General features: G+C 41.4%; 1 protein-coding gene across 1 annotated transcript in view; it reads right to left on the bottom strand.

Moving 5' to 3' along the window:
• The window catches only part of ZNF277 (zinc finger protein 277), a 67,504-nt gene that overhangs the window by 32,989 nt on the left and 20,115 nt on the right, over positions 1-14,400 (bottom strand). Inside the window, exons 2-3 of the mRNA XM_067563963.1 lie at positions 5,783-5,981; positions 1,051-1,139 (exon numbers count right to left, since the gene is read on the bottom strand). Of these exons, the coding sequence (XP_067420064.1) occupies positions 1,051-1,139; positions 5,783-5,981 (288 nt within the window). The remainder of the gene's footprint in view (positions 1-1,050; positions 1,140-5,782; positions 5,982-14,400) is intronic.

Below are 14,400 nucleotides of genomic sequence, written 5' to 3'. Positions count from 1 at the left end.
CAACCTTTGTTTTTTCCCCTGCCTGTTTGAGTTAAATATTTTAAAAATTAACGTAATTTTCATTTTAAGAGAACTACACTTTTATTTTACACTGTTGTGATTATTTATGGACCAAAGCCAGCACTGGCATAGCTAAGTACAACTCTATTAACATAAATGGACTTGCATCCATTTACACTAGCAGTAGATTTATACAAGGCCAGAATGTGCATAGCCCTTGCATAGCTTCCCCACTTCCTCATGCCCTCTCTCTCTATTGAATAGAGGTTCTTATATTGCTCTTATCACTGTAGTATCCGAACACATTCCAGCTGTGTATTTAATGATGCAACGAACATCTGCAATGTGTGGTTTGTTCTCTCTCATTCTCTCGGCAGAAGGAGAATTGTATGTATATGGCAGATAATGTTATTTTGGTGCTTTTGGCTTTTTTATATACACACTGCTAGGAGTTTATATTAAATAAAGCAAGATTGAAGCAGTGCAACCTGAATTTGGAGACAAAGGTGGTGAGGTTTGTGATGGTCCTTAGTTTCCAGGGAACTCATTAGGACTGACCCCTGAGAAAGATCTGTCTCCTGCCATACAAGCAGAGTTGGCCATACAAGCAGGGTGTGAGGAGTTAGAATAGTCCAGTGGGTGTACTTCCCTGCACACTGGGACAGCTCTGTGTGAATTGTGCCTCCCCTTTACACAGTTGGTATCTGAGCTCCCTTTGCAGAGCAATGTTGTTTCCAGGGCTTGATCCTGGAAGTTGCTTAGCACCCTGGCCCCAATCCAACAAAGCACTCAAGCATGTACTTAGGCTCATTCCTATTCAGCAGAGCATTTAAGTGCCTGTTTAAATCCCACTGAAAACAGTAAAGCTAAGCATGCACTTAAGTGATGTACTGAATAGGTATGAACTATGACATATGTGGTTAAAGTAACACTTCAGTACTTTGCTGGACTGGTGCCAGATTGCTCAACATTTTAAAGGACTGAGCCTAAAGTACAGGCCAGGCTGCATCAGGTAAGAAGATGCGGAGTATAGAAAAGAAGCTCACTTACCTAGTGGAGCTTCTGAATTTGTTCTTATCACACTACAGAAATCTGTGATGGGCTGCTCGGTGAATCTCTTCTTCCAATACAAAATGTATCTTTAAAAAGAAAATGTATGTGTGAAGGAGGAACCGTGACTATCAAACATTTCTAAACCACTGGTCCACTGTATCCTACTCCCATCCTTTTAATTCTTATTTCAGGGCTTTTTAAAATTTAAAATTACTTATGCAACACTTGTTCCATGCAGCTGCCAGTACACTGCAGGGCTATATTTTTAATCAAGTGAAATTGCGCTCCAGTTCATGAAAGTTATTCAGCTGCACTAAAGCAGATTTTAGCAAAAACAGGCCTGATCCAAAGGTCACTGAAGTCAGAAAAAAACCCAACTTCTACTGGCTTCAATGAGCTTAGGATCAAGCTTCAGATAAATAATGGGAATTGGTCACATCTTCAGATAGACACAATCACTCAGTTATATTTTTACTAAAAATAAGTACTTATGAATTCCCAAAGTACTAGCTATAGATGGGAGCCATATATGGTAGTCTTTCCATTTACTTCAGATCAGGCCCTAAGATAGGAAGATTTTCTCCTGTTTGTTTTTAAATTAGTGTCTCTCTCTTACGCTGAAGTTGAAAGGAGAGTGATGCTACATAACAAGAAATCAGGACAGAAGTTCATCTTACAAGCCTGCATAAATAGCACTCCAGTGTTATTCCTTCTGGAACAAGTTAAGTCTCAGAGTTTGAGACATGCAAGAATACAAGACATGACGGAAGCATCAACTTGACAAACTTTAATGCTTTTAGACCAAATGTTTGGTAATGGGCACACAAGACACAACAAAATCCAATGGCTAGAAGTTAAAGCTGGACAAATTCAGACTAGAAATGTTAGTTTTTAAACAGTCAGAGCAATTAATCACTGGAACAACTTACCAAGGGTTGTGGTAGATTCTCCATCACTGGCAATTTTAAAATCAAGATTGGATGTTTTTCTAAAGATTATGCTCCAGTTCAAACTGAAGCTAAATCAGGGAAGTTCTATGTCTGGTGTTATGCAAGAGATCAGACACAACTACAGAATCACAGTGATTTCTTCTGGCTTTATAATCTGTTATGTATTTGTAGGAAAATGTAGTAATCCAAGGGTTTATCTACACAAGTTCTTAGTTTCCAGAAAGCTAGGGTGTATATCTGCCCTGCACTAAGTGTCCACACAGACCCTGCTGCTGTGCTGACAGTTCCGCAGTGAGCTTTGATTTACTCCCGTTTCAAAGCAGTGTAGATCAAAGCGTACTATGGAAATGCTAGGTCACTGCTGCAGTGTCCACATGGACATTTAGTGCATGGCAGATTTGTGTAGGGTTCATGTGCACCCCAGTCTGCCACAATCACATGTAGACAAGCTCCAGGTTACTCTGCTCTGAAACTGAAAGGACTCAACATCTCAACTTTAACAAAAGAGATAACGAATGTCTCTACAAGAAATTTGGGACAAAAAAGACCAAACTCAGAGAAGGTTTTTTGTAGCGGAACAAATTGACACCTATAGCTAGGCTAACAGAAGTAGACCTGCAGAAACATCTTCCCTTTCCAGCCCTGCTAAAAACAAAAACAAAAAATCAAACTCCAACCACTGTCAACATTAGAGAGGGGTTTTCTCCAGAAAATCCTGTAACAATTGCAATTAATGTTTTAGAAAGTTTAAACCAAGATTTTATTATTTGTATTACAGTAGGGCTAACAAGCTCCAATGGAGACCAGGGCCCCCAGATGCTAGAAGGCACTGTCCAAACAGATAAGAGACAGCCCTTGTTCCAAAGAGCTTACATTTTTTTGGTTTTTTGGGTGGGGAGGGGGGTGAGGGAGTAGGGACGTAAACTAGGACAGCCTGCCTCTCATTTATTTGGAATTCTAAAATCAAGTATGATCCTGAAAACAAACATTTATGCATGTGGTTAACTTTACTCATAAGATGACTCAATGGGATGACCCACGTGCATAAAGTTAGGCATGTGTGTAAATGTTTGCAAGATCAAGGCCCAGGTTGTCAGTGGAAATTATATTCTGTTAAAAAGCTATGAATTAAAAAAAAAATCCACAGAGGTAAGTTAAAACATTTCAGTTAAAACTATTGTTGTAAGGATCAATTAAGATTCTACACCTGAAAGACAAGAGAAAATTGTTTCTCTGTTTTTTTCAGTTGGTGTATTTCATGTATAGTCAAGTTTCACTGTTGCCCTGAATAGTCATCTTCTAGTAGGAAATCTCCAGGGATTCATTCACAGGATACAATGCTGTGGACAAGAGGTCCCTCCAGCTTCCTCCCACATAGGCAAGCCCCTTCTATAGCTAAAAAGTCTAACCTGACAAGGTTGTGGTAACAGGGTTTATGCAGAACTGGAGACAGGGCATGCTGCAGAGTTGCAGCTTGACCATTTCACATCCTGCCACCACTTTCAATCAGGTGTGGCTCCTTTCCACTTCCATTAGCAGGGAAGAGAATCCAAAAAGCAATTTTCTTGAAAAGGTGATTTTAAATTACATTTCTGTTTAGCCAGAATAATCTCAACAGCTGCATTAAATTAGCATTCCTTTACTGAACACTTCTTTTTTTGTTTATCTGAAGAAATTAACATTATCTCTAAAAAGATTGCGTTCTTGCTCTGCCTGCTTTCATCATTAAAACAGAAACAAGCACTGTTATTTGATTTTAACAATGTCAAGCTTACACTTTTGAATAAATGAATGATTCTTAGGATTTTACTTGGCCCACTTTTCATTTCCCATGTTTCATCTTAATCTTTCACTTTAAACCATATTTAGACATAATTCATTGCTTTGTAGTAAGCCTGATCACAAAAATCTAGAAAAGTGGGTTTTATGTAAGTGCGGAGACTTACTTTGTTTCAAATGGGTAATTTATCTACTGAAACTTATTATTCCAACAAAGCAAATAATAGGAGAGTAGCTACAAGCCAGCCTGGTGGCCTACACTACCATACACTGCCATATGGGAAAGTAGAGTTCCAAGCGAGAGATTACACACAAATACACATCTAGATTTATGAGCCACTTGTGCCTGGGGTAGCTGCTGAGGGAGAAGTAGGAGCGCGTGCCATGTGTGACTCTTCTGGGATGATCGATGATGTAACTGCGGAAGGGATCTCAGTTACATGAAAGTGACAATACTGAACAGCACAGTCAAGGATAAAGTGGAAATTATATGGAACAATATAGGCCTAATTAAGATAAACTGTTATAACTTCTTGGACAATCCTCCGATCACTAAATTCTAAACTGAGTCCTAAACAACTCTCCTTATTCTCGATCATCAGGGATAAGACAAAAAGAACTAGCTAGAAAGTAGTTGTGCAGAGATGGGAATAAGGCAGTCAAAAATAGAAAAAAAAGTAGATAGACCAGAATGTGTGTCTAACAAGGTAGCTGGCTCTTAAATCAGGACCAACTCTCCTTGTCCAGTCCAGGTACACCCTAGTTTGATGTAATGAGAGCGACAGGGCATCCCCCGGGAGCTATAAATGAGAGACAGCTGAAAGATGAGACAGAACACAGTCGAGAAAGAGAGAGCGTTCAGTACCCAGCATCTGAAGAGGATGCTGAGAAGAAGAGCAGAGCTGGGCTGAGAACTTCTGAGGGAGGATGGCACTGAAAGAGGGAGCAGTGAGAGATTTCTTGTTGAGCAGAGAAGCCAGATCAGACGGGCCCGAGATCCATGGCCAGAAAGAACTGGAGGCTGACAGCACCAGAGGGAGATGCCTGCTGCTCTCTGAGCCAGGGAGCTGAAGCTGGAGGACCAGAGAGGACTGAAGGCTGGGGAATGATGAAGGGGTGAGTCTGCTGATGTCTGTGGGCAAGAGCAAAAACCGTAACTGGGAAGGGGCTAGGGTAACCGTGAAGGGCATGGATGAAGTGCGGTGTGAAACATCAGAGCCATGCCTGAGAGCTGGAGGAATGGTGAGATGCTGGAATTGTGTTTGGTGTGCTGATGGACTGATGGGACTTGAAAGAGTGACTGTACAGATTGGACTGTGCTGGGGAAATCAGGATTATGGTTGTGGGACCTTTTGTAATACATTTATCTTGCAAAGTGCTATTTCTACTCTGAAACCTGGTGTAGAGTTACTGGGGACTCCAGAAGAAAGAGAAAGTGAGGTAGACATGGCTATTCTGTTGCAGCCTGCTACTGAAGGGTGCTCCAGGTGGGCTGCCTTACCACATAGTGTAGTGAATGCAGGCAGGTGAACAGATCCTGGGAAGAGGGGAACTGAGAGTGCCTGAAAGAGGAAAACTGAAGCACGTGGCTCCTTGCAGGGCCCTCTGCCTGAGGCCACCAGGAGGTGCCCTGGAGACCAGGAGGTGCCCTTTGACAATGTGCTTTATGAAATTAATAGCATTTGACAGTAAAGAAAATAACTTCATCAGAAGAAACATATATTACTTTGGATTAATTGGACAATTGGTTTCTTGCCACATGGCAATTCTTATGTCCTAACTACCAACCATAACTACCTATTCTTATGTTCTGAGTAACACATGAATGACAATAGGAATAGGACAAAAAGACTCCTACAGTATAAACATCAAACCAACACTGCTAGGTAACGGTTTGCAAATGTCCCCAAAAAGTATAAAAAAGGTACATACCTGGTGATTCATGGTACACATCTTACCTACACATTTGTAATTTCTATTTTAATTGAAAAAAAATTTACCTTCTGAAATCTGCAACCAGCTTAACATCTGCTATGACAAGCTTGTGTTCAATAATCATGTGCTTCAGAAGTTGGTCTTGTTCTGCTAGCAGAGAATATTCTTCACAGAAAATACAAGGCACAGATGGAGACTCTTCCACAGCAGCAACACCACCTGGACTTTCTGGCAAAGACAGCGGCTCCAAAATACACTCACTGTCTGAAGGAAACAAAAGCAAAAAAGAAATCTTTGTTAGACTGCAATTTCTCCTTCAATATCCAAAGAAATCTTAAATAAATCAACACTCTTTCAAAAATCTGTTTTGTATGGATGACTTGTAAGTAACTGTAGGTAGAATCAGGAGCAGGGGAAAGAGCTTTTGTTGCTTCCTCCAAGAATAGCAAGGAGCAGATTTATTAGCAAGACCACCAAATGTTTCTTTCTCAGAGCCAGTCAATGGCATCACTTCTAGTGGTGAGTGAGGCTGTGATAGGCCAGAACAGGGGTACAAGCTCCAACTGTGACCCATGACTGACAATAAGCCAGAGTGTGTTTGTCGAGTAGCATGCTCTGGTGGTATGTGTGTTGGTTACTAGTGCAGGGCAGTTTTTTTCCCTATAAGTTAGACCCACTTTATTTTCTCAGCTAGCCCACATACCTCTGTGTTAGGTTGACAAGGTGGGTGAGGTAATATCATTTATGGACCAACTTGTGTGTGTGTGTGTGTGTGTGTGGTGTGTGTGTGTGTGTGTGTGAGAGAGAGAGAGAGGTTTTTGAGCTTTGCCTCAGGTCTGTGTTAAGTTCACCACCCTAATAAAAGGTTAAATTGTGTAGGGAGGGCTGTTGTAGCATGTTGATTTGTCCCTGTTAGTACAGACCATCTTTTGTTTACTGGAACCTTTTCTCTCTCACTCATTCGTGTATGATTATGTAACTCATTTGCCTTATTCCACCAAGCATTTGTTAGTTTGATTGTCAAAACATTGCTTGTAGCACATGGGTGATTCTTGCTGATGGAGTGGCCTCTACAGGAGGACCTGGATCTGCTGAAATGTTTCTCAGCTGTGTATGTGCTGAGAAGAAAACTGTTATGACCCACAGATTAAGGCATCACTGTTTCCAGTGGCCCAGTTTTGTACAATAGCAAAAGGACAATTAATAGTTTATTCAGGAGTAAGTCAATGACTGAGCAATTCCTAGCTAATAGGGATTTAGAGTTCATGCATTGCCCTCAGTAGGTGGATGGACTGACTTGCAGCAGGACTGTCTCTTTGCCCAGTCCCACAGCAGAATAGTGGGGCCAGCGTGCACAAAATTTGTCGTCAATGGGATGATGGGCCAGATCCTCTGCTGGTGTAAATAGGTGTACCTTCACAGAAGCCTGATTTACTTCAGCTGAAGTCTACACCAGCTGGCCCTATGTGTTTAATTCAATAAAGGGCAGATCAATAAGTTTCACTGGCATGTAACTAATAAAACTGTAGCATTAATTTTTCAAAGAAATCTACATTACAGAAGAACACCAGTTTCAAAGATACACAGACCATAGGCTTTAAGTACATGAATATTAGAAAGCAAAGCTAAGTAAATCAGACACAGCTCCTCTGCTCAGGCAAAACCAAGCAGTCTTCTCAACCCTTTTGGCCTGAAGCCCATTTCACAACTTGTTCAGTTGGGGGGTGCGAAGGGAGGGGAACAAACCATTTTCTCTTTGTGATTCATACTGCGGTAGGAACAGCACACTGGAAAATGATGTAGCTGTATTTGTGAAGCTGTCTTGATGATTCAGGAATTAAGATGTATTTGTCTCAAAAGAAATCTTGCTTTAACCCAGCACTTTACTCTTATATAATATAGAGCACCTTTTATCTGAAAATCTCCAAGCACCTGGAGAAGTGTAATTAACAAGACTAATAATACTTCCTGATCACATGAGAGAAGGTCCCTTAGGCATATGAGTGACTATTTGTGGCCTGCACAATAAAAATAGCTAGTGATTGCATAATCTTAAAGAAAATTGGAATCTGGGATTGTGGACAACTGTCTTTTTAGTAATGGCAAACTGGCAAGAGTTTTTATTTTGCCTTTTTTTTTTTTTTTAATTTTTTTCTGACTCATCATGTTCAAGAAGCCCAAACTTTCTGGAAATGCACCAACAGGTTTGGCTGAAAAGACTGATTGATAGGAATTAAATTCAATGCATATGGACTATGATACCATTTTTCCTGTGCTGTTCGCTTGTAAACATGTAAACACACACACACTAGGACATCACTAGCAGCAATGTCACAGCTAGGACAGAATAGTTAATCTAATTTTTTTTTAAGTAGTAACAAAAGAAACGTTGGGTATAATTTAACTGCACATAAGCCCATTTCCTCCTCATTCCCCCCACCAGTCTATTTCATAGTAGAGTTGGAGCAGTACCAATGTTTTAATTTTGTAGTTTTCATTCTTTTAGGGACAACAGTGGTTACAATAAATGGAGTAGCATCTCTAGTTTGCTCTCTAAGCATTTATCTGCCCTTTCTGGCTCTACAGCTTAAAAGGCTCTGCTTTCCTAACCAAAATAGTGATTCTGCCTGCAGCATGAAAGTTTTTAAGCTTGTGAATCCTTATAGTAAATACAGTTTTATAGCCTGCAAAAATCAGTGAACTGTTTCTGTGGAGGAAAGCAGAGCAACTCCATTTCCTCTGCAGCTGCTGATTGTCTCACTGATGCCAACAGAGCTAAAGAAGATGGTCTGTCAGCCAATTAATTTGTGTCCAGGGTGGGCAGACTACTGATTTGTTCTTGCCTGAGTCGGATCTGTTGGAATGCCGTATTTCAACAACTTAGCCATTTATTTATCTGGACACTTACCTGATCAACTCCATCACAAGAAACCAGTTTATAAAGGTAAATTAGTATGGTAGAGAGTGAGTTCTTGATAGGGACAAGGAACTGACTTAGTTACTGAGGACAAGGGGTACTTGTGAGTGGCAACTGTTTGGGTTGGAGGGAGGTGATTTGTGGAGTGCTAAGCTGATGCTCACCATGTTATTTATCAGTGTATTGCAGGTGGGAATAAACAGCTGAAGAAATAGGCTGATATACAACTGGGAGGGTACATTATACAGAGGAAGAGTAATTAAATGTAGACTGCTAGACTAGAAGCATGGGCAACTCAAGTACCAAATTCAGTGCAGCGGAAATTAAAAGAAGGTGGCTAGGGGCAAGTTCCATGAAAATATCCTTGGTACTCATCTGCTGCAGAATGCTGAGCAGCAGGATAAACAGGTAGTACAGAACAAAATTCTACTGCCTTTAGCACAGTGCTTAAATGGTTTAAAACAGAACCACCACCACAACAGGACACATATCAGAGTACAAATAAGTATTATTTAAACCTCTAAGCAAGCAACCAAATGTGGTTCCTTATTACAAAAGAGTTGTTAGAGAACTGTAGACTAGGTGTAGGGGCAGAGCGTCACACAATTTGTAGCTTGTGTCAACTGAGCTTATTGCACACAACAGGGGCTCTTGGTACCCCTCCATTCTCCACTGCCCCAGAAGCTCCCTGTGTGCCATCCTGCCATCTCCCTGCATTTCAGGGACTTCCTGCCAGTCCCCCCAAATCTTCCCTCAGCCAGGGATTCCATGCCCCATTTCTTCCTCCCATAGCAGAGTCTCCCCCCACATCAGCAGCTGTGCAGCTCCATTCCCACTTTCTCCACACATCTTCCATTCCCCTTCATGGCAGGGATTGCACGTGCTCCTTATTCCTCCCCATGGTAGGGGGTCCTGTGTGCCCCCCATTCACTCTTCATCTATTCCAGGGCTCCCCAATTTCCCCTTATGCCAGGGGCTGAATGCACATCTAATTTCTTCTATTCCCCCACAATGATAAGGTCTTTGTGTGCCCCCATTCCCACCTTCCCGCACGCCAGTGGCTCTGTGTATCCCATCTTCTGCCAACTGGCCCACACAGGAGTTGTGTGCCCTTGCCATTCTTCCCTCCATGGTCGGAACTCTGTGCACCCCCATTCTCTCTATTCCAGGGTTCCCTACTGACGCTTCTAACAGCAGGAGGGGTGTGCTTCCCTGATCCCCCACTCCATGTCCCCCATCCCCTTCTCCATCCACGGGAGAGGCCCTATGCCAGGGGCTCTGTTTTACCCCTGATACCAGGGTCCCCAATCTCCCCCCCCCCCATGAGGGATTCTGCATGCCCCACTTGTCCATGTCCCATTCCAGAGTCTGTACGCATACCCCACAACTGTCCCCCCGACAGTTAGTCTTTTTTTCTGCCTGGGAGACAAGTCATTCAGCATGTCAACATATTCAACTCTATGGGGGGGAGGGGTGGATAGGATTATTGTTATATGGAAGGCATTAACGGGTTCCATCAACCAGTTGTTTAATCTATAGAAAATAGCAGAAGCTCTTGAGACTGTGGCTGTGCTAAAGAGCTGGTGGGGACTTAATGTGCCCACCATTTCCCCCTGTTCAGTTTTCCAGACAACCTGCAGAGCATGAGGCCTTTACAAACTCAGCCAAACACATAGCTGAGGACAAGCAGGGCAACAGAGATGCTCCAAAGCAAGTCTACAGATTAAATCTGGAGTCCCCTTAATACAAAATCATGGGAGAACTCCATGACAGTAGAGTTTCTCTCCAGGCAATCCTTTGGTGGGGTTTGCTTCCCCCAAAGTAGTAGGCAGAAAGCGTGACCATCCAATTATGCAAAAGTCTCAAAATCTTCACAGAAAAGCCATGGATCTTGGACACCAAGGAGGCCCAGTCCCCTCCATGCTCAAAGTTTTGACAGGATTAGGAGTTGGTTGATGATACCATGTAGGTTCAATCTTTTGTGAGAAAGATTTCCCAGTGCCCCGTACCCTGCACGGGCATTTGCACCTGATCAGTGAATGGAAAATGAGTTTTACAAGCTACCAAATCACAATGGAGACATTTTGCAGCCTCTTTGGACAAGTGTAAAAGGCACAAATCAGAGGAGAATCAGACCTTAGATCTATAGTCTATAGCCTTTCATAGTCATTATGAAAGGAAAAATAAAATGACGACTACTACATGGGTGTTTGGGTAATATGATACTCTGTATAGAAACAAACGTTAGAGTGTACCCTCTTTGGGGCCGGGATTGTCTTTTTGTTTTATGTATGCATAGTACTAGCACAATGGAATCCTGATCCCTGCCTGAAGCCTGCAAGCACTATGATAATACCAATAAGTAGTAAGAGAAAAACTGGAAGAAGCAGGTGATAGTTTGGGTTTGGTTTTCCTTGAGTAAAGTTACACAGAATAAACAAATTTGTTGCACCATTTGCTGGTTAGGTTAAAGAAAGGGTATTTATTTTCCTTACTGGAACATTTTTAGTGTGATTGCTCTGAAAAAAAGCCATTATGCACATAAAAGAAAACGATCCATCACCTATTGCAGTATATGGGTATTTTATATCAAGGATTCCAGGCAATGTATTCAGCCTGTGTGATCCCACGCTGAATTACTTGAGATACCTATGATATTACAATCAGGTGATTTTATGGTTGATAAAGTAGATCTGAAATAATGGTAGAAAACAGGCAAGGATTCAGTGCTCAAGAGAAGCTCGGTTTTAAACAGAGCATCTGACGAAGTGGGTTTCTGCCCACTTAAGCTTATGCCCAAATAAATCTGTTAGTCTTTAAGGTGCCACAGAACTCTCATTGTTCAGTTTTAAATGGTAGTCTTTAAGCATTTTCTGCATACTTGTCAGTTTAAGAATGTTTTCCCTATGAGATTATCAAACATACAAAGGAAAACAAAACATGGCAAAGTTAGAGTGTCCTCCCTCTCATTGGGAACATTAACATATCCTTCCAATGTTAATGGGGGATTTTCCATCACTGGCAAATTTTAAAAATCAAGATGGGATGTTTTTCTAAAACTAGCAGAGAAAAGAGAAAGGTACAGCATGATCCAATGGCTGGAAGTTGAAACTAGAAAAAGTCAGACTGGAAGTAAGCCTAAATTTTTCAACAGTGAGAGTAATCAATCAGTGCAACAGTTTACCAATGTTCATGGGGGATTTTCCATCACTGGCAAATTTTAAAAATCAAGATGGGATGTTTTTCTAAAAGGTATGCTCAAGGCATTATTTTGGGAAAGTTCTCTGGCCTGTGTTATATAGGAGGTCAGACTAGATGATCCCAATGGTGCCTTCTGGCCTTAGAGTCTATGAACTACCATTACACCTGCTTTGCACAAAGTGGGATAATCTTCTCTGAAGCACAGAGTAGGTGCAGTTCACTAGAGGGAAGGTTTAGCAAATACTTTAAAGCAACTTTACATAAGTACAGTGACTCCACTGCTGTGCACAGCCCTACTCAGGACTGAACTACACTACACACAGGGACAGAATAACTCCGCTTATGTTGGTGTCTGTGTCATGTAGGAGCCGTGAAACTGACAGGACAACTAGGGGCTTCTACTCCCCCTCTCCCAGCCAGGAGCTGGGGAAGAGAAGACCAGGCAGCTTCAGATCCCACCAGAAGCAGGGCAGTCTTATCTCACTGTGGCTGTGAAATTGACACAGCTGCCTGGCTACTGGTGGGTAAGAGGCACCAGGGATGGGAGGGAGGAGAAGCTCAGGCAGCTGAGACTCTGCTCCAGACTGGGAGCGGGGGAAGAAAGAGCTGGAGAGCGGCTGGGAGCTGTGTGAAGCTGCTCTAGCTCTTAGCTCCCCACACTGCCCTTCTTCAGTGGGCGGAAGCGCTCCTCGTGAGAACGTGCACCACTGACAGAAGGAGGGTAGTGTCAACTTAGAGCTTTACTATAGACCCGTCCTCACTAACTAATTGGTAGTTAACACATATTAACTAACGCAATTGTAACATGCAGTTTTCACGAATGTTTGTTCTAGGATACACATCTGTAGCCTGGGACATTACTAGAAACAAACATTTGAATCCTGGAACAAAAGTTTGTGAAGTGTCTACATTTCAAGTTTCAGAAATGTGTTAACGTATGTTAAAACAGTGGTTCTCAACCTTCCCAGAGTGCTGTACCCCTGTCAGGAGTCTGATTTGTCTTGTATACCCCAAGATTCACCTCACTTAAAAACTACTTGCTTACAAAAATCAGACATAAATATACAAAAATGTCACAGCACACTAGTACTGAGAAATTGCTTACTTTCTCATTCTTACCATATAATTATAAAATACATTGATTGGAATATAAATATTGTACTTAAATTTCAGTGTGATACTTGAGCCTGTTTTTTATTCGTGAGCCATGTCTAAAGCCTGAGCCCCCAGCGGCAGGGCTGAAGCACGTAACTTAGCTTCGTGGGGCCCCGGGCCGTTGCCCAGCTTGCCATCCCCTAATGTTGGCTCTGCACTTGCGACTTCCCTAAAGCTGTCCTGTTACCCCACTGGGGGCTGCAATCCCCAGGTTGAAAAACACTGATCTAGATGAGTTGACGTATTCCCGAAAGATCTCTGAGTATCCCCAGGGGTACATGTACCCCTGGTTGAGAACCACTGTGTTAGAATACAACAAAATCAAGTCTGGAGAAAATCCAATAAAATGAACTCACCTATAGTCTTTAACAATTTATAAAACTCAATCATTTATAGATGTAATGTCAATATTTTGTGATTTCTGGTACAAGATTTTAGGTTTAAAGTGTATATTGTGTAAATAGAGGTGTACAGTATATATTTATAAACCCTTTGTTTGACAACACCAGTATAATGAAACCAAATAAGAACATCTGCTGGAATGTTTAGAGTCTTTCTAATTAAATTCAGCAGTTGAATGAATCAATTCATTAGCAACAAGCCTGCTTTATTATCTCATTAATACAGCTGGTTAATATCATGAAGAGATTAGTAGGGGAACTTGAAACAACCCTAAGACAAAAATGAATGCAACAAAAGACACAGGCAAGTAAACGAGTTACCACAATGAGCACAAGATAAGAACAGAGGAAAAACAAAAAACAACCCAGATTCATTAAACAACCCCACAAAAACCAAAGCAAAACACCCCCCACAAAAACTAGTACCTTTTTCTATATGGAGAGAGAAAGTTAATTTCTTTGTCATTTTGAGCAAAAATATATTAATATAGCAACTTACTTTATGGAATGTTGCACCAAATGCAAACCTATGCATTAGACCCTCTTCTAGAAATAGCTACATTGAAAGCTTTATTAGAAGGGAGGAAAAAAACGCACAAAACTATAACCGGTTAGCAAATACATTGGCTCTATGCATGTATTATACGTATTACAACTTCTCTCTGCTACTGACTTGCTAATACTGGACTAGTTTACTGGCACTGCAATGTTCTTTAATTTATAGTCATACCTTGGAAGAGCTTTTAGATTTGTTTTAGGATTTCTCTTTTGTTTTACATAGTATGAAAGATATATGATAAACAACTGGCCAAGTAAACACTATTTACAACTAATTACATACGTGTCTGTGCAGGCACGCACACACATGCTATCCACTTCCCTCACAGCACATCAAAAACATGTTCTCAGTGAAAGAAGACTCAAAATACACAGAATAATTTCCCAGCTTTCTATTGTACGAATTTCAAGCACTCCTATTAACTTGAATTACCATTTAGTCTTAGTTCAT

Source organism: Emydura macquarii, unplaced genomic scaffold (genome assembly GCF_026122565.2).
Source record: "Emydura macquarii macquarii isolate MOO-44397 ecotype Brisbane River unplaced genomic scaffold, CSIRO-AGI_Emac_v2 contig_2636, whole genome shotgun sequence".
Classification (NCBI taxonomy): Eukaryota; Metazoa; Chordata; order Testudines; family Chelidae; genus Emydura; species Emydura macquarii.
Note: the sequence above shows the minus strand (reverse complement) of the source record. Positions and strands in the feature narration are given on the sequence as shown.